Below are 23,834 nucleotides of genomic sequence, written 5' to 3'. Positions count from 1 at the left end.
ATCCTACCACTAACAAATCTTATACATACCAGTATGTACCTCTCCAGTAAAAATATATTTGTTAAAAATAAATTGTCTATAATAGGTCTGCTATTCTGATACTACTATGGAACAGAAATTCTCATATCTTATAAAACAATTTTAGTATTGAATGGCAAGGTACAGAATACACTAATTCTCAGTTCCAGGCACATGCATGCACATACATTAAATCTAAGTTCAGAAGCATTTGCCAAACAAAGACTATCAACAGCGAGAGAGAAAGAGAGAAAGAAAAAAAAAGTGAACTCACCCACTATACTCACTCACACAATTCCCCATTAAAGGAAATTCTCTCAGGGCCTTCTTGAGTCTTTTAATCATGTCTTGAAACTCTGGTGAGCCATTGATTCCACAGTGTTCTGGTGTGCTACAAGTTGTGCAAGCTGTGAGCAACAAGGCTGACTCTGCACACAGTGATATCACCTACTGCACCTTGATGTTTACTTTAGGGGGTTGGTCTGAAGGATTTGCTAGTATACTTTAAGGAATGTACTATTACCTAAATTATAGCCCAGCCTTCTTAACTCTCTCACTGCTGTAACACATGAAATATAGTTTAAGTTCTACTGGAACACTATTTTATTCTGCCATGTATCACATTAATTAGTCAAGTAAGAATAGTTTCAACTGTAGCTAACACCAAATGTGTTGTAAGCCTTTAAAGAGCTCTAACTAACCTAACTTTAAAAGTATGTGAAAATTTTAATTTGCATTCCAAGTTATATTAATATCTAAAAAGAATAAATGAATTCTTTGAAAATGGCAGCAATGCGATGCCATGTTGTGATACCTGGGAGCAAGCACCTCTCTTTTTATGGGAGAAAGGGAGCGGTTCTGAGTGATCAAGCTAAGACACCCTAATACACTCAACCAGTAGTTTAATGGAAGGTCAACTCTTACTCATTACCCACAAAAGACAGACGTAGGAATAGAGAAATATGAAAAGAATTCCTTACTACTAATTAACCCACAAGGATCACTAGGAACATGTCAATATTTTTTGCCTTATCTGATCATTTAAAACTTTATTGTTCGCTTTCTGGAAAAACATAACACCTATAAAAATTACCATAACCTAGTTGAGTGTGCTCTGATATCCCCTAGTGGCTGATACCTGCAAGATCATAATCTTGTATACATGAGATGGACTGAGGCCCCTGGTTCTACTGATGAATTGCAAAAATTCAAAGGAATTTACAGATATGTTTGGTTCTATACAGAGCTCTGAAATCCCCCTGGATTTCTAAGGTATGAAGCCTGAACTCCCTGAATATGAATAAAGTTTGAGGAAAAGTACAGGCAAGTTAATGGCCTGAGATGGAAATCAAACATCACTTTAGACAGGAACTTAGAATCAGGATGAAGAATCACCTTATCTTCATGAAACAGTGTAGGGAGGATCAACAACCAAGTTTATATCTGAGTAACTTTATGGGTTTATATTATGGGAATAAGAAAACAAACTGACATGCTGGATCAAACCAGTAGCTCCTGTAATTCAGTTTCCTGTCTCTGATACAAGAACAGATGCTTCAGTGGAAGGTGAAAGAACTCCATAGTTGACAATTTGAAACTACCAACCCATAAAGGAAGTTTCTTCCTAGCTCCTGACTGTTAGATGTTGACTTATTCTCTAAAGCATGTGAGTTTAAATCCCTTCTATTTTTTAAATCCTATATATACAATTTTCTCATTATCCATACAATAAGTCGAATCCTTTTATAAATTTTACTAAATTCTTGGCCTCAATGATATCTAGTGGCAATGAATTCCACATTTTAATCACTCCCTGGCAAAAGGTATATCTTTTTATCAATATTTTTGTAAATTTGTCATTTTTCAATTTAATTGAATTTCCCATGTTTTTATATTTTGAGAAAATACATACCGGAATGCTGGATTTACCATCTGTACACCATTCCTTATTTCATATAATTATGTTATGTCCCCTCTTATTCGTCTCCACGCTAATCATTCTGATTCTCTTGCTGACGGTCTCTGAACACCCATTATTTCTGCTATATCCTTTTTGACATAGGATGACCAGAAATGAATACATGCCTACAACAATACTGCACACAGAAATGAATACTGTATTCAAGGAATGTGCATATCATTGATTTTTTCAATGACACTGAGGAATACTGCTTTCACAGAGAGATTGTAGAGATAAGATTCTGACAAAGGTTCAAAAAAGATTAAAATACTATTATGTAAGTAGTTTGTGCTCCAGAGGGAATATACAGAACAGCCCTTTCATAAACTTGCTTACAGCAAGGTGAATGAAAACTGTTGATCCACACTTCAAAGGGTAGAAAGTCAAGGTGACAGCCAGGTAGACCTTGACTGAACTCTGACACTGTTCATTGCTCCAGGTGGAGTAAACAGTTGAAGATGAAAGGGACGGAGGATCATCTCAGGTCCATTACATTTTGAGCTACCTAAATGTAGAATCTCTCCCACTTCGGTAAATAGGTTTGCCTAGCTGAGGTCTTCCTGTTTTCCAGGATGATCTTTTGGACTTTATCAGAACATTCTTGAGTTAGTTTTCTAGCAGTCCAGAAGATAAGTTGTCAGCCCAAAAGGCTATGAACCTTCAGGTAGAGAAACTCATCCCAATCCTGAGACAAGAGAAAAAGTAATTTGGGAAGATGGATGTGCAGCTTTTATATCAATTCTAGATGACCCCAAGTTGGGACTTTCAACAGTACTTTGATTCCTTCTTGTATAATTTTCCACATGGTCTTTGCAATCAACAGGATTTGAGAGAATGAGTAACTCCTGACCCCAATCCAGGAGAATGGCATCTAGCAGTATTGGTCCTGCCTGCCTATGGAGTAGATCCAGAGATTTTTGCTATTGTCTCTGGTGGAAAAGTGATTAGCTAGGGCTTTGCCCCATTTACAGAAACATTAATGCAGGATTGAGTCCTTAGAGGATTGTTCTTGCAACTGATTATATTTTGCCTTTAAAAACCTGCTAAGACATTTTCTTTTCCCAGGAGATAAAAGGCAATTACAATAAACTGATGGCAGGTGTTCCCCTTCTAGATCAAGACAGTCTGCTATTTATACTGGCAATATCAAGCTTCCTTTTGTGTTTGGCCCCAGGGTGGATTTGATTTAAATCAAATTGATTTAATTCATGATTTAAATCTGATTTTTTTTAAAAAATCATTGATTTTTGTCCACCCTGTTTGGCCCCCAAGAGAGCTGGCATGGGTCCTGAAAAACTGTTTTATTTTTTTAAAACAAAATACTGACTAATTATATACATAAAAATAGTATCCACAGACCGAAGAGAATGGACCAAAAAGACAAGGGGAGCACTGAGGACACTGAGTGTTTTCAGAATTTGTTGCATCTTCTACACTTCAGGAAAGAACTGTAGGGTGGCTGGGGCCTATTTACACTGTTGGAATCCTGCACAAGGGATAGGAGAGTTTGTAAAGATACTGATCCCTGTAGACAGTTTTCCAAAAGATTTCAAGCTCACATTCCAAGGGTGAGAGAAGCAGCCATGTTAGTCTGTATTCGCAAAAAGAAAAGGAGTACTTGTGGCACCTTAGAGATTAACAAATTTATTAGAGCATAAGCTTTCGTGAGCTACATGCATCCGATGAAGTGAGCTGTAGCTCACGAAAGCTTATGCTCTAATAAATTTGTTAGTCTCTAAGGTGCCACAAGTACTCCTTTTCTTTATTCCAAGGGTGAGTTAATCCCAAGAACAGATCCATGCGGGCAGTTCTCAAAAGCAAACTCTCTGTGCAATGTGTGAACATGATATCATTATAAAATCCTAAGGATAGCAAGGCATTTCTAAAAGTCTTGACATCTGTAATCTCTCATAGTTATGGAACTTAATATTAAAATCTCCAGAATTTATAACTGGATCCTGATGTATTGTATAACTTTACAGTTGAGTGTCAGACATTACTGTTAAATTCAGAAAGCATTACAAAAATTTATATAGACTTATCTAAACATTTAATTTCTTCAAGCCATAAGATCCATAGATCCTATGATGGGCTTGAGGCCTGTTTGCATCTTGATGGAACTCAGACCTGTCAATCACTGGCACAGTTTATGACCTTAGTGATGAAGAGATGACATAACTTCCAGTATGGAAGTTGGGGAGCCTTATAGGTTTCTTCTTAAGAAATGTATGTCTCAATCCAAGAGACAAAGCTGCATGAGTGCAGAAGATGACGAGTTCTTTATCTTGTACGCCTCAGATATTCATAATCTGTTCCACCTAGATATCAAAGGCTTTGAAGTCTTTTTTATTCCTTACAGCTAGGCAACAAGACAAAATTATGAACTCTATCTTCTGAATTCTTCAGTTTTCTGTAGATATGTTTTTATTATTGTGCAGACATCAAAGCTGTTCCACAGCTTTCCCATTGGACACAGTGGCTTGGGACAGAAAGCTTGCAGTACTGTCTCCTTTGAGACTTTAGGGATGAAAGATTGCTTTGTCCTGAAAACCACGATCTCAACATGAAAATAGAGTACTGGGGTTCTGTGGACAGAACTCTTCATTCCAATGCTCATCAGGCAGACGTAATTGCTATTAAAAAACCCAATTGTTAGAGAGGGAATGCTGCCTTTATAAGTTCAGAAGAATATCTTATGGGGACTGCAGCGGGGTCTTATCTGAAAACCTGGGAGGTGGGCGGGCGCAAACCCTGAAGGGCTTGAAATCAGCCCTGGGAGAGGGCTGAGGCTATGAGAGGGCTGCTGCTAGGGAAAGTAGCAAGCCTTAGCTGATTGGGGAAACAGCCACAGCTGCAGCCACGCCCCAATCAGGGCCCAGCTGGCCTTTATAAGAGAGCATTGGGCCAAGAGGACAGAGTCAGTCTCTCTCTAGATGTTGAGAGGGAGGGGCCTGACTGCTGGGAGCTGAGTAGGGTACCTAAAGTGGACCTGGGCTGCAGAGCTGGGGAGCTGCAGCCTGAGAAATCTCCAGGTTGCAGGCCTTGATGAAGGCCTAGGAAAAGGGCACTGGGGTTGCAGAGGGCAGCCCAAGGTTAGGCAGAAGCAGTGGGTCCAGACCCTCCTTGCCGATGATGAGTAGCAATTATACTGCAGTCCGCTCCAATGAGCAGAGGCTAGATGGTGACTTGCAGTAGCAAAAGACTGAGGCGAGGTGGGGATAGAGGGTGGGGGTTCCCTGGGGGGGAGACCCAGATCTCTGGGAGTACTGCCAGGGAGCAGCACCCTGGGGTGAAAGGGGAATCGGAGTCTGGGAGGGACTCAGGGCCCAGCGGCAAGCGGGACACCGGCCTGAAGAAGGCGCTCCAGAGGCTGGAAATGCTAATTCCCTGGACGAACAGCAGGAGGTGCTGCACCGGTGAATCCCGCCCCATTACAGAGACATTTAGCAACAGATTGACATCCAGTGATGGGGCCACCATGTGTAGTTGTGGAGAATGGATCAGAAAAAGTATCAGTATCTGCATGAAGTGATAATTATTTGGACCTTTCCCATATGCTGGATATAACTGATGTGCATACCAGTAGGGCCCCATTTCTAAGCCAGTGGTGGACATCTCTATCTTCTTCCTTCAAAACCACAGGAGGCTAAAGACCCATTATAGAGGTTTTGAACCTTAGTACTCTGGAAAATATCTTTACCAAGACTGATCTTGTTCTAATCAACTCCTCTAGGAAGAAGTCCATTGAATGAGCTGTGATAAATAACAAAAGAAAATTGTAATTCTAGCTACTCTCCTTCCCCCTCTGTAAAATTCACATCAGCTGTGACATTCAGCCATATAGCCTAGCCTAGCCTAAATTGAGGACAATGAGACTTAATCTTTCTACTAAAATACTCTACATCAGTAAAAACAAAAAGCTTTGTACATCATGCCAAGAGGCAGCACAGGGGTTCACAACATAATCCAGACAGCAAGGGCTGAGAACTACTCACATTGATCTCTAGTATTCCTCCTTGAGGCCAATCCAAGAAGCAGTATTGACTTGCTCTACAAGAGAAGCTATCACTAGCCCTTCTCTGAAGCAGAGGGTATATCTATGCTGCAGCTGGGAGTGAGCCTCCCAACCCGGGCAGACAGACTCACACTAGCAGGGCTCGAACTAACACGCTAAAAATAGATGTGTGGGCCTTGCAGCTGCATCAGAAACTCAGGCTAGCCACTCAAGCCTAGAGTCACAATGTCCACACAGCTATTTTTAGTGCTAGCTCGAGCCCCACTAGCCTGAGTCTGTCTACCTAGGTTATGATGCTAGCTCCCAGCTGCAATGTAGATATACTCAGAGAGGGTTGCTGTGATAGAGAGTTTGTGAGGGAGGAGTGAGTGTGAGGAATGGTGGAGGAGGTATCCCACAAATCCTCTGGAATAAAGATGATCTTTGCTCTAGATTTCATATTTTCTCTCTCCCCTTGAAACTATCTCTAGTCATCTTCCATTCTGCACAGACATAACACAAAGCCTTAAATGCAATTTCCTGCAAAAGAATCACTCAAATTACTAGGGTGAGCAGGATTAACTGCTGCACCACCAAACAATAAATTTTATTTACAAATATTTGGTAAAACTTAGTTACTATGATTTTTTTTAAAAAGAAAAAGAAAAAAACACAGTAGGAAAGGTTATATCCTGTCTCAATTTGAAACCTTTACTGGAAAGACTTTTCTATCCTGGGGGGTGGAGAGGGAGGGGAGTTAATTTTGGTTTTCAGAAAAATCCTCTACTGAGATGCCAATTTCATATTGCCAGCATCTTTTTAACCACTATGCATGACAAAAAAACAAAACAAAACAAAAAAAAAACCAGAAACACAACAACCCCACAAAAAACCCAAACAAACTCAACAAGACCATAACAGGGATAAAATACTTGAGGGCCCCATAACAGACTCAAATTCATTCAGTTTCAAACGTTTATTCCTCATTTCAAGAGATGAATATTCTGCAAGTGCTGTTCTGGGTGATTAACTGATCTTTCCAGCGATATCATAACCACAAGACAGTGCTAAAGGAATTTAACGTTGTCAGTCTCTACCATCTTCATAATCCACTATGGGATTAAAAAAAAAAGTTCAGTTTCCCATGTTGATATGCCTTCAGGACCCTCCCACCAATCTGACATTTCTTAATCTGATCTTATTTTTCAGGTAATCAATTTGATCTCTCAGTGTGCTTTACAGTTGTTGGCATTCTCAGTTAGATAAGTGTCATGTTCATTGATCTTTATGTCTTCAATTTTTCTCTAAGCCTGCTGCAGTCATTAACTGGAGATTTTGAACTTCTTTTCCGTTCCACACATTTTAGCCTGAATTAGCATCAACCTTTAGCTAACATCTGATGGGTTAACACTAAGTGAGTGTAGCATCACTTGGTAAATCAAAGAATACCTCTTATTGGTGAAAACTGTAAGCAGCCAGGCCTGGTTCACAAATGCTGTAAAACAGACAAATCAAAATCCTTGAACCATATTGGCTTAATTTTTGGTATTGAAAAGGTCTCCCCCTACCCCACTTTCTTCCCCCTCCTTAATAGCACTCAAAATCAAGTAAAAACAACTACCTTAAAACACCAAAATGCATCAAAGGCAATTAAAAAAATATTACAGAAAGCCACATGCCACAAAAAGCTACCAAATCTTATTCTGCCCATAAAACTTCCAATTCTTTTTCTTCTCAAAAACTTTCATTCTTTTCGTTTTTTTAAATATTCTCAGAAAGATCACAATGGAGTTAGTCTTCAGAGTAGCAGCCATGTTAGTCTGTATTCGCAAAAAGAAAAGGAGTACTTGTGGCACCTTAGAGACTAACAAATTTATTTGAGCATAAGCTTTTGTGAGCTGTAGCTCACAATAAATTTGTTAGTCTCTAAGGTGCCACAAGTACTCCTTTTCTTAATGGAGTTAGTACTTTTTATAAAACAGAATTCATAGCAAATACAATATAATTACCCTTGGAAAATTCTGAGCTATGATTTCACACTAACACCACAGCTTGGTGGGAAAAAAATAAAGAAAATTCTCTAAAAGGGGGTGAAAGTGAGACTAGCTATTGCAAACAGTAACAGTACAAACATACTCTAGTCAGGTGTGGTAAAGCAAAGTAACAGCACCATCCCTAGGGTAGCTGAAGACACTTTGTTTTCAGCCAGGTGCTATACTGCACTCAAGTGTGGTCTTCCTAGTATCATAACACCCACTTTATACCCCTAACTTTAATCAAAAACATTGTAACAAAAACTTGAGCTTTCCAACTCTGAAAAAATATCAGGAAAGAAGACAATAAATAAATCCTTATTGCACCAGTTTTAATAAAGGTGTGATTTTAAACTCATGCAAAAGGCTGAGTTTGACATTCCTATGGGCAGTTTAAAACAGACTGATTTCAACTTTAGGTTAAATTGATTAGCAATCAGTTTAAGATAAACTAAAATACAAGTGTCCACACATAGATTTCCATGATTTTAAATCAGTTTAAAAACCATTTAAAGTTAAATCAGTGCATTTTTCTTGTATAGACAAGAGTACTGAGAACAAATAGGGTGAGGGAACTTTAGGACCTGACCTTGTTTTTGGTGAGGGTCAGACATCGCATTGAAAGGAACAAGTCTATGATTTTATAATTTTCTATCTGGCAGGGTACAACTAAAAGAATAATAAGGTACAAAAGTTTTAAAATATCTTTTGAGTTAATATATTGGTAGCCTGCTTTCACCAAGGCTTGGTCTACGCTACCATTTACGTTGGTATAACTTATGTTGCTCAGAGGTATGAATAAGCCACCACCTTGAGCGCTGTAAGTTACACTGACCTAAACACTGGTGTGGACAGTGCTATGTCGACAGGAGGACTTCTCCCACCGATATAGCTACCGCCTCTTGCAGTGGTGGTTTTACTATGCTGATGGGATAGCTCCCTCCCATCAGCATAATAAAATACATGCTAATAAAGCCTGTGCCATAACATGGACTATCAATATGGGGTACTACAGCTGGAGACCTGTTTCTTTCCTCTGGAGGGGCACATGACAGACAGATAGATAGTCAATATGCATTCTACTTCTTCCTGAAATATTTACCATCTACGTCTACACCAGAGTTCTTTAGTTTTCTATAACATAGAAATGCCATATTAGTCTAAAAATTCAGGACCATGTGTGTTTGATTCAGTGAAACAAGATCGACCTATTGAAGACAGTTCAAAATACTGGATGCTGTTCATATGAAGAAAGGTGCTAATGAAAATGACTATCCAGTAAAATGTTAAAACTGTAAAAACATTACACATGCACATAAAAAGTTCCCACAAAGCCCTTAAATTACTTCCCATATTTGCAAAATGTACAGCATATTCCACAACACCGAATGAGTGAGTTAAAAAGACATATGCTGTTAACAGCAGTTTACCTGAGGATCTTCTTGGGAATTTGAGATGGTGAAGAATGACTCTTAATTTTCTGTTCAGAATCCTCTGCCAACATCTCTTCCATTTCTGCTTTGTCCTTTGCCTCTGTATCTTCATTTGGAGACTCCACTCTAGCCTTGTTCTGGTCGGTGTTTGGTTCAGCCTGTGCTGGTTCACATCTATACATGAAAACAATGGATGGCTTCTCACTGGAGTCTGTTTTTGACTCACTGAACCAATGGTGGCGTTGAACTGGAGGAGGAGGCAGCATATGTATAACAGTTCCATCAAGACCCACTAGTTTCCCTTTTTCCCTTTCCTTCTCTTTGTCTTCCTCATCATCAGTCTTTCTGCGGCGGAAGAAGCTCTTAAAGGATATCCAGCGCTTGGGTTTTGCATCAGCAGCTCGTCTACCTTCTGAATGCAGTATTGACTCTGCCTCTGTTGATCTAATGGGACTGGTTGGTTTGCTCCAGTTGCTGAAATGTCTTTGCAACAGATTACTTGCATGACAGGGTGAAGAAGTGGAACGCGGAGGGGGAAATGGAGGTGCTTGCTCTATTTTGGGACATATGGTATTATGGGTGCCTGTTACTGGCTTTGAAGAATGAGTGGCAAGTGGCTTTGAAAGTGTATCCTTCTGCATTTTAGTGGTAGTGCTTTCTGTGGCACTGGATACTTCAGTATCATTGATGGGTTGTGCAGTAAAGAGAGATTTGGGTCGTACCAGGCTGCTTTTAGTGGCATCTGCATCAGGTGGTAGGGAATATAATTCTTCCACACTGCAAGATTTGGGTCCTGATTGAGGTGTTTCTGGAGGAGACTGTGGGGGCTGGATAGAAGCCACAATCTGAGAAAGTACTGTGTTTGCATTTTCCCTATTGCTGCTGCCACCAGAAGTCTCCTGTGCTCCTTCCCTTTTAGCTGCAGGCTCCTGACTTGTCTTCTGGACTCTTATTGGGGAGCTGTGGTCAAAACTATGACTTCTTTGTGGTGATGTCTGACCTTTGCTGAGACAGCTATTGTATTCTTGAACTTTCTGAGCCACAGAACCCAGTTTACACTCTGTGCTATTAGTTACCCCCTTGGGTTGGGTAAATTCAGAGGGTTTGCTGGGTGTATTTTCAGAGATTTTGCTTTCTGTTTCTATTTCTTCATATGTGTGGCTTATTACACTTGTTGTTTTATCTTTGATGGATAGCTCTCCACTGGTCCCTAGAAAACTTTTATAGATGGCTAAATTATCATATGCATTTGGATTGATTACAATAGGAACTTTGATAGCATTCTTTGAACTCCTAGCATATGTAGGTTCATCATGAATGATAATTGGGAAAGGTGGCATGCCAGCATTGTTGTAACTATTAAATTTTATCTCGGACAAATTGGGTGACTTCACTGGGATGGTTTTTGAAGAAATATTTGTGGTTGTAGGTGAAGTAGGAGCAGATTTGTGGCTGCTTTTCCTTGGAGGGACTGAAGGTCCTGAGCTATTAGCAATTAATTCCACCTTAGGTATCTTCTGTCGTGGGCTAGTACTAGAAGTCCATACTTCTTGGTATCTGACTGCACTGGATTTTTTTAGATTGGCATTTACTCGCCCAGATGATGCAGTAGTAGATATAATTGGTGCACCTGGAGTTCCTGGTGAATTTGGGTTAGATGGAGTACTTTTGGTTTCTGAGCTTTCAGTCTGACCTTCCATACACTCATTGGTCATGGCTGCTGACACATCTACTATAGTATAGGGCTTGCACACTGGTTGTTCCATATTCACCACTCTGTAAGGTTTGGCTTGATCTTCCATTGGTACTAAGTTTATAGTCACTGCTTGACCAGTAACATCTGTAGCACTTTTGCTTTCTTGATTATCACTTTGTACTGCAATCTTGCCATCCTTCTCTTCCAATCTAAATGCAAGAACTGCCTTGTGAGTCTCTAGAATTTTTGCAGTGTTTCTGGAAGCTTTTGACATGTCTTTCACTTGCTGCTTATCACAAAGACTCTCATAATCTGGTTCAATCAACTTGATCTCCTTAGGGCTACTGGGAGATAACCCTCCATTGCAGAGTTTTTGAGATGAGTTGCTGATTGTTCCAGAGCGAGACTCTTCAGTCAAAGAAGAATCTGGAGATGTGGAATCAGATGATACCATACTCTGCATGCTTTCCTGCCCATAAAGGATCACAGTTTCTTCTCCATAACCATTTAAAATTTCATCATAGCTATCATCATAGTCTACAGCACAGATCCTCTGTAGAGACTTGTTCCTTAAAGGCACAGTGTTCCATTTTTTGTCAACACAAAACCGGACAGGAGACAGGGTGTTAGCTCTAAAGTTAGCAAAGCGAGGTTGGCCGCGCATGCGAATTTCCATTGCTAGCAGTTCTTCATCACTTTCATCCCAACTCTCATGCTCTTCTTGCATGCTGCCAAAAAACATATCATCCTCACTCTCATCTCCACTGGAGAATTCTGGGTAACAGAAACGCCCACCTTCATTACTTATTACTTCAGTGCTTCCACTCAGAATAACATGCTTACTATGTGAATCCTTCATTCCACCCATCATGCAGCTTGGAGGGATCTGTCTTTCTAATGATCTTTTATAGCAATTATTTATTCTTCCCAAGAAAGTTTCCCTTGAGTTCATTTCATTTCCTGTTAGCTGAGGTGTGGTATCCAAACCCGCAATTTCCTTCAACATTTCTGTCAGTCCATTATTATTATTGTTATTTGGTATCTTACCTGCACTATCATTCTTGCCATAAGGCCTATGAACATGGCTATAACCTTCAATTTCATCTTCATTATTATTGTTCAGTGGCTTTTTGTTTAAGACAGCCTTGTTTTGGTTCCACCCTATAATTACTGGCTTGTTCTCACAATGATCTGGTGTGCTGATCTCACCACTGATACTCTGCCCATCTACCACCATCATGGTGGGTTTCACAGCTATAGTGGGTTTCTTTGCTACAGGGGGTCGGAAATTTCCTGTACTTCTACCACGGTGGTTGTTGCTGTGGTTTGCATTAGTTTTCAGATTACCATGCGAAAGGAGAGCCTTTTCAGAGGCTGGGGGTGCAAGTTGATGCAAGCTTTTGGGTTTGAAGCAATTTTTACATTCACCAGGTTTCCAGACGTGTTCAGTGAAGGTGTTGCAAGCAGACATTTTCCCAGAGCTTTGCAGCTGATGTTCCACTGTTCAGTGCATGGTAAGAACTTCATCCATTCGTTTTCACTCTGCTCATTTATTCTGGCTATGCTTTCAAATAGTCATTTCTTTCTAAAAATGAAAGACAGAAAACAAAAGATAAGAATGGGGGGAAAAGAACATTCAGTCACAAGTGAATGACTGTTTATACTCATATTCTGACTGTTTCTCCTTTTACAACACTTACTCTTGCGGGAATTCTGTGCCACTGTGCAATGCAGAATTTACGGAGAATTAAAGTTCTGCACAGAATTTCATTTCTTCCCACAGAATTGGTGCTGCACAGCTGCTGGCAGCCACTAGGGGCCACTGATCCTGGCAGAGCCTGGCTCCCCAACTCACAAATACAGGACACTGCTGGGGGGAGGGGAAGGGGAACTGGAGGGTTCCTGGCAGCTGTGGTTCTTGGCACACCCTGAAGGAGGGAGGTAGCATGTGGGCTGTGGCCTCACAGTGAGCAGAAGGCCCAACACAGCAGAGTTGGAGGACCTGTGCAGTGTCAGCCCTGTACTGCCCAACACTGAAATCACCACAGGAAACTCCATACAAGCCCGGTCTGACCAGCATCAGGCTGTTTCTCTCTATGGATCCCCAGGCTCTGGGAGGAGAGGATGCAGGTGTCTGGGACGGGGGGTGCCCCATGGCTGTGCTCTGGGGTTTGTGTGGAGGTCTCTGGCCTCGGGGCTGGACTCTGGGGAAGAGGGGGTGCAGGTGTCTGGGCTGGGGGGTATCCCGCACAGCCCCCTCCAGTACTCCCCAAATACCCTCTGCCAGTACACACAGACCCATCCAGCACTCCCCAGCTGTATCCCCCTTCCAACTCCCCGTCCCCCTGACATTGTCCTCTATTTGGGAGCCTCTATATGGTAACCCTATGGGGGCAAAAACCCAGAAATCAACAAAAGACCAGAGGGGCAGAGTTTTCCCCCAAGATGAGCTCAGCTGGTATGTGACACACCCAGACTGAGATGCGCAACAAAAACATAACAGAGAAACAGGAACTGGGTTGTCATACAGGTTCCTTTAACTTTCTACTCCTGGGGGAATCTTTTTTGTTGTCTGTACTGTTACAAACATATTTTCTGACAGGTATTTTGAAATAAATTACCAAAATAATTGAAAGTGGCATGATTAGATTGTATTACTTTCACAAATAAAATATGCAGAATTTTAAAATATTGTGTGCCATATTTTTATTTTTTTGGCATAGAATTCCCCCAGGAGTAAACACTCTTAGCAATGACTTAAAATAACCAAGTAGTCTCTGTCTGACAACTTATAACTCTTTATTGACTGCTACAAAACCAAATATATGAAAAGCAAAACAATTACATATAGATAGGGACCTACTAAATTCATAGCCATGAAAAATGCATCACGGACCATGAAATCTGGTCTTTTGTGTGCTTTTATCCTATATTATACAGATTTCACAGAGGAAACCACAGTTTCTCAAATTGGGGGTCCTGACCCAAAAAAGAGTTGCAGGGGGTGGGGGGGGGGGTCACAAGGTTATTTTAGGGGGGTTGCATTATTGCCACTCTTACTTCTGCGCTGCCTTCAGAGCCAGATGGCTGTTGGCCAGGTGCCCAGTTCTGAAGCTCGTGCCATGACAGCAGCAGCGCAGAAGTAAAGGTGGGAATACCATACCATGCCATCCTTACTTCTGCACTGCTGCTGGCAGCGGTTCTGCCTTCAAAGCTGGGTTCCTGCCCAGCAGCTACCACTCTCCAGCTGCCCAACTCTGAAGGCAGTGCCACCGCCAGCGGCAGTGCAGAAGTAAGGTAGCAGTACCGCAACCCCCCATGATAACCTTGTGACCCCCCACCCACAACTCCTTTTTGGGCTGGGACACCTACAATTATAACACAGTGAAATTTCAGATTTAAATAGCTGAAATCATGAAAATTTACTATTTTTAAAATTCTCTGACCGTGAAATTGACCAAAATAGACCATGAATTTGGTAGGGCCCTAGATATAGAACAGTGGTGGGCAACCTGCGGCCCGTCAGGGTAATGTGCTGGCGAGCTGTGAGACAGTGTTTATATAGACCGTCCTCAGGCACAGCCACCTGCAGCTCCCAGTGGCCATGGTTCACTGTTCCTGGCCAATTGGAGCTGTGGGAAGCAGTGGCCAGCACGTCCCTGAAAAGTGACAATTAGGAATCTAGTGTTAAATTCCTACTTATTCAGTGCTATTGACCTTCAGTTCTGCCTGATAAACTGGAAGCTGAGAAAGATAGGACCTAAAACTAAAAAAGAAGGGTATGTCACCACAGAAACATCCTCCAAAATATTAGACAGGACAGGGATGGTGAAAGAATACGTTTAGTTTTCTCAAATGCGATCTAAAGCATTTGATTTAGGTTCAAAGGTGAACGTTCTATTGCTTGACTGAGAGAACCTGCCTGAACAATTCAATTTAATTCATAGTTACCTGACAAAAAGCCTTTCAGTCATGTTTCCATCAAGGTCAAATTATTACTGGGCAGATACTTTAGCGAAAGAGAAAACGGTTACTCCAAAAAGAGAGCTGGATAAAAGACATTGGTCCATTATATGCAGAAGGTCACACACTTCAGTTTCTTCATGGTATATCTTTAGTCAACTTAGTTTTATTGTCTCTGTTCTATCTTAAACCATATACATGATGCAAGGCAATGCTTCTTTTAGTCACTAGTTTGTTTCACCTATATTCTTCCTACCAAATCTGCAATACAAGTAGAAATTTCCCTCAGCTAACTGGAAAACTATTTGATAATGAGTTTGATCAGTTCCCGAAATAATTAGCCCCGTGTCAAAAACCAAATATGAACCCACTAAATGTGAGCCTTCAGAATATGTAGGATTTGAGTCTTTCATGAATTGATGTCTCATCAATTTAAACCCGCCAGGCCAAATTCATCCCAATGTAACTTCAGAGAATCATTTTTAATGTAAAAATACAAGAAACAGGAGGCAACTCTTTCTATTTTCTTAGACCATTTGAATGATCAATATACATTTTTGATCACAGAAATAAATACAAACTGTAAATAAACCTATCTAGTAAATACAGCTCTCAGGCTGATTTAGTAGTTGGCATGTTATCAACAGGATTGCTATGCTGTAATTTACCAGAAACACAACTGGCTTTCATCATAGTATGGCATACAATAGAAGCTATTAATAAAATTGGGCACTTGTTTATATGTCAATTTTCTCAAGTGCAGTATGGTAAGATACCTTCCTATTCACACGATGATATGGGAGAGCTGCATAAGAAACACCCTGTTCAACCACCAGATGGGGCTGCAGTCTAGCACTAGAACAGTTTTATCCAGCACATTCATGGTAACAGAATTCTCATATTTCATATATTGACTAATAATGTTTAGATACAAAGCTTTTTCCCTTGAAGATAGTCCCAAAACCTTTCTCTATATGATCTAACAGATATTAGCATTGCCAGATACTGATCTATTCAAATGTTAAGCCTTTGGTTTTTTATAGCAATGGGGAAAATTACTTTTCCTTCTTCATTAAACTCTCTGAAGCAGCTTTGCTAGCCCAACAACCTCATCGTATACTCTTATTATAAAAGTTACATTCAAGAAATGAGTCTCCTGAAATATTTAAGAGAAAGAAGGGAAGTGCTAGAATCTCTCATTCTGGTGATCTCCCTGCTTTCATGTATCCACTATGTAAAAGAGAGAAAGAAAAAAAAAGATGCTGTTCTGAGTCCAAACGCAAATAATTCAAACAAAAGAGTAAGTGTGAATGTGATTCTTAAGGTTTAGCTGGTTTTTACTAACTCTCTGAGAGATGGACAGAGATGGATGCTTTGAAATTCTATCACAAAACGAACAGTTTTATGAATCAGTGCCCTTTAGTCCAAACATTTTCTGCTAAAAAGATTGGGGTAAAAATGATGTAGAGTAGCATATTTCATATCTTTGGGTTACAACAAAGTTTTAATGATTTTATTTACTCCCTCTTGTCCAGAGATGCTGAAACTGATCAGCTTTTTTCCTCCTCCAAATTAGACTTGCATAATAAAAAATGAATTTGAATGCTAAATGTAAGAAATTGGCAGAAACCAGGGAGCTTCATATTTAAAAAGCCCGGCTCAAGTTAAAATATTAAAATGATATAGTCATAGCTGTACACAAACTTACGCTTGCATATCCCAAAGGCACCAGTATAGAAATCGAGCTCACATTAGGCATACACTAGCCATTAACATTAGCCATTAATAATTTAGAACATTAACACCTAATATAAATGGTTTACACACAGCCTCATGACATGACATATAGTTTTCTAATATAGCCTGTGAAGTGGGCAAGAGTCATTCAGTTAATAGTTCATAAACTATTACACATTGGTTTTAGACAGTCACAGGATGTGATTTGTGAGCACTCCATGTAAAATCCTCTGAAATCACCTGCAGCTGTGAGAAGAGAACTCTGCACCTTCAAACCACAGGAAATTTTATTGTTTGCAGGCTGGAAAAAGGAAAGGAATTCAAATATCTATCACTTTCTAATTTTAATACCAAAGGCACTTTGGAATATTAAGAGCTAAATTGATAGCAAACCTGAAGTTTAAAAATCAGTGTTTGAACTCTATAAAGATAGAAAAAAGTCTATCCCTTTCTTCACTGGTACATAACTCAAAAATTATTTGACATATTTTGCTGAACTACTTTCTCCCCTTCCTTGCCCTTAAAATGACAATGGCTAAATTCTTTCAACCTTTACTATAGGTTTGCTACTATGCTGTTCTCACATTCTGAATGTTGTTCTGGTAGCTGTTACAAGCAAGAGGTATCATTTGATAGTGTGCAGCAGAGTCCACTGAAGCTAATGGAAACATATATACAAAGTACCCCATGTTCAAAAAGGAATATTTTAAAATTTCATATTTTAATATTTCAAAATTGGTTGAGATAATCTAACATAATTTGCTTATGAATCTGTTTTGCTCTACTATTCAAGAGAAAGGTGCTTGTGAAACTGACACATTCCTGCCCTGATAATCTTCTTATTCTTCAGATATCAAAAGAACATATTCAGTCTCTCCCTCCATAGTTTGCATGCCACCACTCAACAAGCTACCTAGCCATTGAAGCAAATGAGAAAAACTCTGTGGAAATTCCCATTCCTAAGTGATCACTATAATGAACGATAAGAGACTTACATGGAAATATCAGGGCTAATTAAAACCTGAACACACACATTCACTATAAATCAGAAATTGGGCTTCTCAAGTAAAATATAATACTTAAAGCTGATATGTTATTCATCCATAGACCTCAAAGCACTTAAGAAATGTGAGCAAGCATTACCATCCACATTTTACACATAGGGAAACTAAGGCTCAGTGAAATTAAATAACTTAAAATTCACAAAGTAAGTCAATGTAAGAGCCAGGAATAGAATCCACGTCTCACCTCCTAATTTAGTGCTCTAGCCACCGGATCATACTTCCTTGTTCACTAGATGGATGAACCAGTAAAACAACAGTTTGACAACACTGTAGACCAAATTCAGTCCTCTACAAGGGTGTACTACTCTACTGAGTTCAACAGATATACAACTGTTTACCTGTGGGCTGAATTTGGTGCACTATGCCGATATCAAGCTCATGAAAATGTAACAAACTATTCCACTTATCAGTGCGGTGTGGTGTAAGATGACAGATTCAAGGGCTCTGCATTAGGATGAAGACATGATCTGTTGAGACATCTTGATGTCAGGTGCTTGAACCTTGCGCTGAAATGCAGAGGTATTTTTATGACTCTTATTTATTGACCTCTTCTCAATTGCATGCCTAAAGATAGTAATACATGCATTTCAGGCATTTTTCTTCTCTTTCCACAATGCATTTCAGGCATTTTTCCTTTGTCCTAAATAATTTCAGGTTGGCAGTTCTCCCTTAGATGAATGCTGGCTGAATCACAATGATGACCTCCTCCACTAAAACTTTATACCAACATAATTCAGTTAAAAAGAACATAATTGGTGTGCACCATTCCCTACAATTTCAACATTTTAAAAATGAATAGTCTTAGTAAGTACCAGATGGTGACAAGCACTAATTAATCAGGCCTGTTCACTGAATATGTTAAAATGAATGCACCTATTAGACATGTGTTTTCAATGCTTTATGCTGCAAAAATCTCCTCTTAAATGAGTGCCTGTTACATTTACTGGCAATATGGACAAGTATGTGTTTCAGTCATTTGCCATTGCATCATCATCACTTTTGATCACTAGGTACTTCATATCAAAGTACAGTTTTATTTTTGTGTTTCCTCTTTTAGGAGAATGATGTTTACCTTCAGCATACCCATTTGTGGGGAGAATTTCACCATTCTTAGTTTTCAAACAGAGTTGCAGCCACCAAGATTCTCTCCTGTTATTTAGCTAGTAATCAATGCAAGCCTCTCTAGTAATCAACACATAGTTCTTTTACCACCCTCCAACCATCAAAGAACACTGCCTTTGCAGCACTTGCAACCCATAGAAATGTGCAGTAGGAATCCAACTTAGGTTTCCTGGATGGGAGTTCATAATACTACCACAAAACCACTAGGCCTTGCCTGTACAGTTTTCTTTGAGAGGCATAGATTACAGTGATTTGGGTATGCACAGGTCATCATAAAAAGTATCAGTTAAAAAAAACAACAAAAATTCATACAAAATCTATTTCGACATCTGACCTTCTCCATCTCTTTCTTTTAATTTTTAGATTATGATGAATAACTTTGGAAATCCCCCAACTCCATACATACCTTGCTATTTGTTGGGAACACCATTTGAAACTGCTCCATCCCCCACTCAGAGGCATAACTCACTGACTAATATAGGCAGCTGAAATATGAGCAGGTCTAGCACTGATAACTGTTAAACCAAACAGATGTGACACATGCCTGTTATGGCATGGAGGAGAGAAAGACGAGTCTAACTCCTCCCTCTCAAATAAACTACCAACTTTAGCTGCTTTGTACAGCTCCAAATGGAAGAGACTCCAAAGTGAAGCTAATTGCAACATCTGTTGTATTCAGAGGTTACAGCAGAGGTAATACAATTTTATTGCCAGAGAAGACATGGTCCCAAGTTAAGGCATGCAGAGAGGCACACACTTTATATATATATATAATCACCCAGAAGTACAATGTATTGAGTAATCATGCAGATTTTCTCAATGAGGTGTGAAACATGCATAAATATATATGATGTTAGTAGTGTTACGCATCCGATGAAGTGAGCTGTAGCTCACGAAAGCTTATGCTCTAATAAATTTGTTAGTCTCTAAGGTGCCACAAGTACTCCTTTTCTTTTTGCGAATACAGACTAACACGGCTGCTACTCTAAAAAGCAGAGCTTTGGATATAATACTAAAGGCAATGCTTAACATTTATATAGTGTATCCATACATCTTACATCACTTTACAAAGATGGGTAAGCATTATTATGCACATTTTACAGAGCGGAAACTTGAGGCACAGACCTTAAATGACTTGCCAAGGTTACATGTCAAGTCACTGGCAGAGCCAGAAATAGAACCTAGGTTTCCTGACTCCTAATCTGATGTCATATACACTGGATTACATTGTTTATTTTGTGAGTCATATGCCTGAAATGAATAAGAAACTGAATAGTAATGGTATTCATATAAGCGACCATAATTTTACTCTTAAGATGTACCCTCCAGAAGTAGCTATTGGTATGCACTTACTAGAAAAATATGAGTATGTTTATAACCATGTAATCAGAGGGTTAATATTTTGGGTGCTTTGGGAGAGGGATGGTTTTGGGGTGTGCTTGGGGAGACATCTCTCGAGACAAATGCCCAATCACCATTGTATATAGGCTGGAACTTTATAGTGATTATGGTTCTTGGCCACCTTTGAGATCTACAAATGGGAAGCATTGTAAGTGATCGTTTTGTCTATCAGCCAGAATTCCCTAGTGTTGAGAACTACACAAAAGACAACAAAATGAAAGTTTTACAGAACATTAGAGAATCATAAACCTTACGTGACTGATGGAAAGGCAATTATTTATAACTGACTAAAGAATTGTAAGACTTATTTTTGCGAATACAGACTAACACGGCTGCTACTCTGAAGACTTATTTAGAATCACTCTTCAGACAGTAATCTGCTGCCAAAACACAAATTACACAACTAATTAGACCCCACTGTCCTGTCCATCTCACCATAAGGGAAAAAGGATTACAAGATTTTTAATTAATATACTGTAGGTATAGTTACTTGTAAAATTTCTCTAAGATGGCATGAAACAGTCAGGGAGACAACTGTAAACACAATTTCTGTTTTTAACTTTCACTGCTACACTAACATTAAAAGTTGAAATAGACAGCTATTCTAAATTAAATTACAATTTCATAATACCAAGTAGGTTAGGGAACCTCTTAAATGTGTTTTCCCCATTCTAGATCGCATAAGAAAATGTGCCAAAAGAATGATCATGTCACTGGTTCATCTAGTTCAAATACCCTGCCCCTGGGTAGACAATACACAGTGCTGCAGAGGAGTGAGCTGTAGCTCACGAAAGCTTATGCTCTAATAAATTTGTTAGTCTCTAAGGTGCCACAAGTACTCCTTTTCTTTTTGCGAATACAGACTAACACGGCTGCTACTCTGAAACCAGAGGAAAAGAGAGACACTTCCCCTTCAATTCATCTAAGCCAAATGGACAACTTTGCATATGGGAAGGGGAAAGAAATGCCATCAGTGCCTGCACAAGTAATTATATTACACCCTGATTAATCAAATTTGGGACAAAACATCCATTAATAATGGTAAATTTTAGCTACTGGTTTTGAAGCACAATACAACAAATAGCTGATTTATCTGAATATTAATTAATTATTTTGTGTTCCAGTACAACAAAAAGAAAATATTCTTTAATGGGAGAAAGCCCACTTAATAACATATTTTATTTTGGAAGGATAATTGTACAGCTATCAATATACCTGAAACACAAAAAAGTCTGAAATCGTTCAAGCACTGCTGCAGAGTAAATTCTTTTAGCATATCATTTCTTTTTACTCATGCAAAAATTTATTTTCATTATTTATTGGTTTATCTTGCTTCCTAAAATGGGGTATATACTATGTATCCTGCTGGAGAGTGAGTTTAGGGCAACCTCATCACTCTTTCTACTAATCTATAGGGATAAGAGAAATGTAAAATCATGTGTCCAGATTCAATGCATTTGAGTTTAGTCATAACTCCATTTAGAATTAATCGGAATTGTAGGACTCAAGCCCCTCATGCGCTGAACTAAGAATATACCAGTAAGACTCTCTGTGGACCAATTCAGTTATCTTTGATTTACATCAACTGTGAACAAAATAGTACATTTAGGATTCAATTTGCAGGACCCTACACTCATATATTTTTGTCAGCTGTTAGAGTACATTGAAAATGACTGGGGAGAATTAACTTTACAACAGGGTGCAACATCTGCAGAACGTGGATATGCACAATAAACTATAATGAAAGACATGAAAAACACTGACACTATTGTTGCTGTGATAAAAGCTGGAAAAGTATTTGTGGTTACACCTCTGCTGATCACGCATCTTGAAAATAAAAACAGTGAATTTTATTACTATCCTACTGAATCAATTCTTTCATTTCAATTTATTTCAAGTAATTGTCATTCACTTCCCTAAACTATCACAACCTCTGGGTTTTCCAAATTTCACATGACACCCCATAGCGCTATCCAACATGATACCACCAAAAATCATCTCTCTCATCTTCTGCTTACATAAAATAAGCAAAATGCAATGGCATACAATATTCAAAATGGAAATGAGGAAAGTGATGAAGGAATTTGAAGAACAATTATCCAAGAACATAAAAACAAACAAGAAATTCTCTCAGTATATCAGAAGCAGGAAGCTTGTAAGAGAACAGCAGGTCTGCTGGACTTATGGACATTGTAGACAAGTCAAACAATTTCTTACATCAATTTGACCACAGAAGGTGTTGGGGAGAAAGCTACTCCGGACCGGATCTTTTCAAGTAATAACAATAAGACATTGTCAGCCACTGAAAAAAAGAGGAGATACTAAAAGAACTGATAAATTAAAGAGCAACAAGTCGTTAGGATTTAATAGCATTCATCCAGGAATTCTGAAGGAATTTAAGAATTAAGTGGTTGAAACACTAACAAAAATATGTGATCTCATTAAAATCAACGACAATACTGGAAGACTAGAAAATAGCAAATATTGTATTTATCTTTATTAAAAGTGCTGTGGTGATCCTGGGAATTGTAGGCCAGCGAGCCTTAATTCAGTACCAGGAAAACTGGTTGAAACAATAATTAAAGAGAGCTATAACACACATAGATAAACGTGATATAACAGGGATAAAATACAATGGCTTCCATAAAGGGAAATTGTGCCTCTACAGTCTACTAGACCTCTTTGACCCAGTCAACAAAATAATAGAGAAACAGTTTATATTTATTTAAATTTTCAAAAAGCTTTTAACAAAGTCCCTTCCAAAAAGCTAACAGTGGTGTGCCTCCCAGACTAGGACTGATGTTATTTAAAGTATTCATTCATGATTTCAAATAGGGAATGAAGAGTGAGGTGATAATATTTGCAGATGATACAAAACTGTTGTGTTTAGTCAAGACTTGAGAAAACTGTATAAACTCCAAAGGAATCAAGCAAAGCTTGGTGAACAAGGATCATGATGTCAGGTGAAATATATGATGGCTAAAGACACAATGGAAGGAATAATTTGAAATACTTATACATATTGCTGGATTCTAAATTAAGCATAACCACTCAGGAAACAGGCTGAGGTGTCACTGCAGACAGCTCAATGAAAATATCTGCACAGTGAAGAGCACACAAAAGTTAGGATGCACAATGAATGGGATAACAAATGATACTGATGATAAACATAATATAAATGAATGGGATGGGCTCTTTTTAATATTGTGTTCAGCCTAGTTATCATAATATTTAGAGGCATGAAAAGTCTTTTATATTAAGTGAAATTGAGAAGATTAGGATTGTTAGTTTAGAGATTGGACAAATGAGAGAAGACAGAGATACATATTATTAAAGGTAAACCAGGCATTCCTGTTCACCTTCTCATAAAACAAGAACAAGGGGAATCCAATGAACTTGAAAGGCAACACATT

The 23,834-nt window shown here is 39.0% G+C and overlaps 1 protein-coding gene across 6 annotated transcripts in view; it reads right to left on the bottom strand.

The window, feature by feature from the left end:
* Nucleotides 1-23,834, bottom strand: part of PEAK1 (pseudopodium enriched atypical kinase 1) — a 223,825-nt gene that overhangs the window by 52,348 nt on the left and 147,643 nt on the right. For 5 of the 6 annotated variants that reach the window (XM_043494521.1, XM_043494519.1, XM_043494518.1 and 2 more), the window contains 2 exons: nucleotides 9,436-12,719; nucleotides 293-409 (listed from right to left, as the gene is read on the bottom strand). In XM_043494521.1, coding sequence (XP_043350456.1) covers nucleotides 293-409; nucleotides 9,436-12,605 — 3,287 coding nt within the window. In that variant the 5' untranslated portion in view covers nucleotides 12,606-12,719. The remainder of the gene's footprint in view (nucleotides 1-292; nucleotides 410-9,435; nucleotides 12,720-23,834) is intronic. The other variant, XM_043494524.1, reaches the window with a different exon arrangement.

Source organism: Dermochelys coriacea, chromosome 10 (genome assembly GCF_009764565.3).
Source record: "Dermochelys coriacea isolate rDerCor1 chromosome 10, rDerCor1.pri.v4, whole genome shotgun sequence".
NCBI classification, from domain to species: Eukaryota; Metazoa; Chordata; order Testudines; family Dermochelyidae; genus Dermochelys; species Dermochelys coriacea.
The sequence above is the reverse complement of the archived record's forward strand: the minus strand, read 5'-3'. Positions and strand labels throughout refer to the sequence as shown.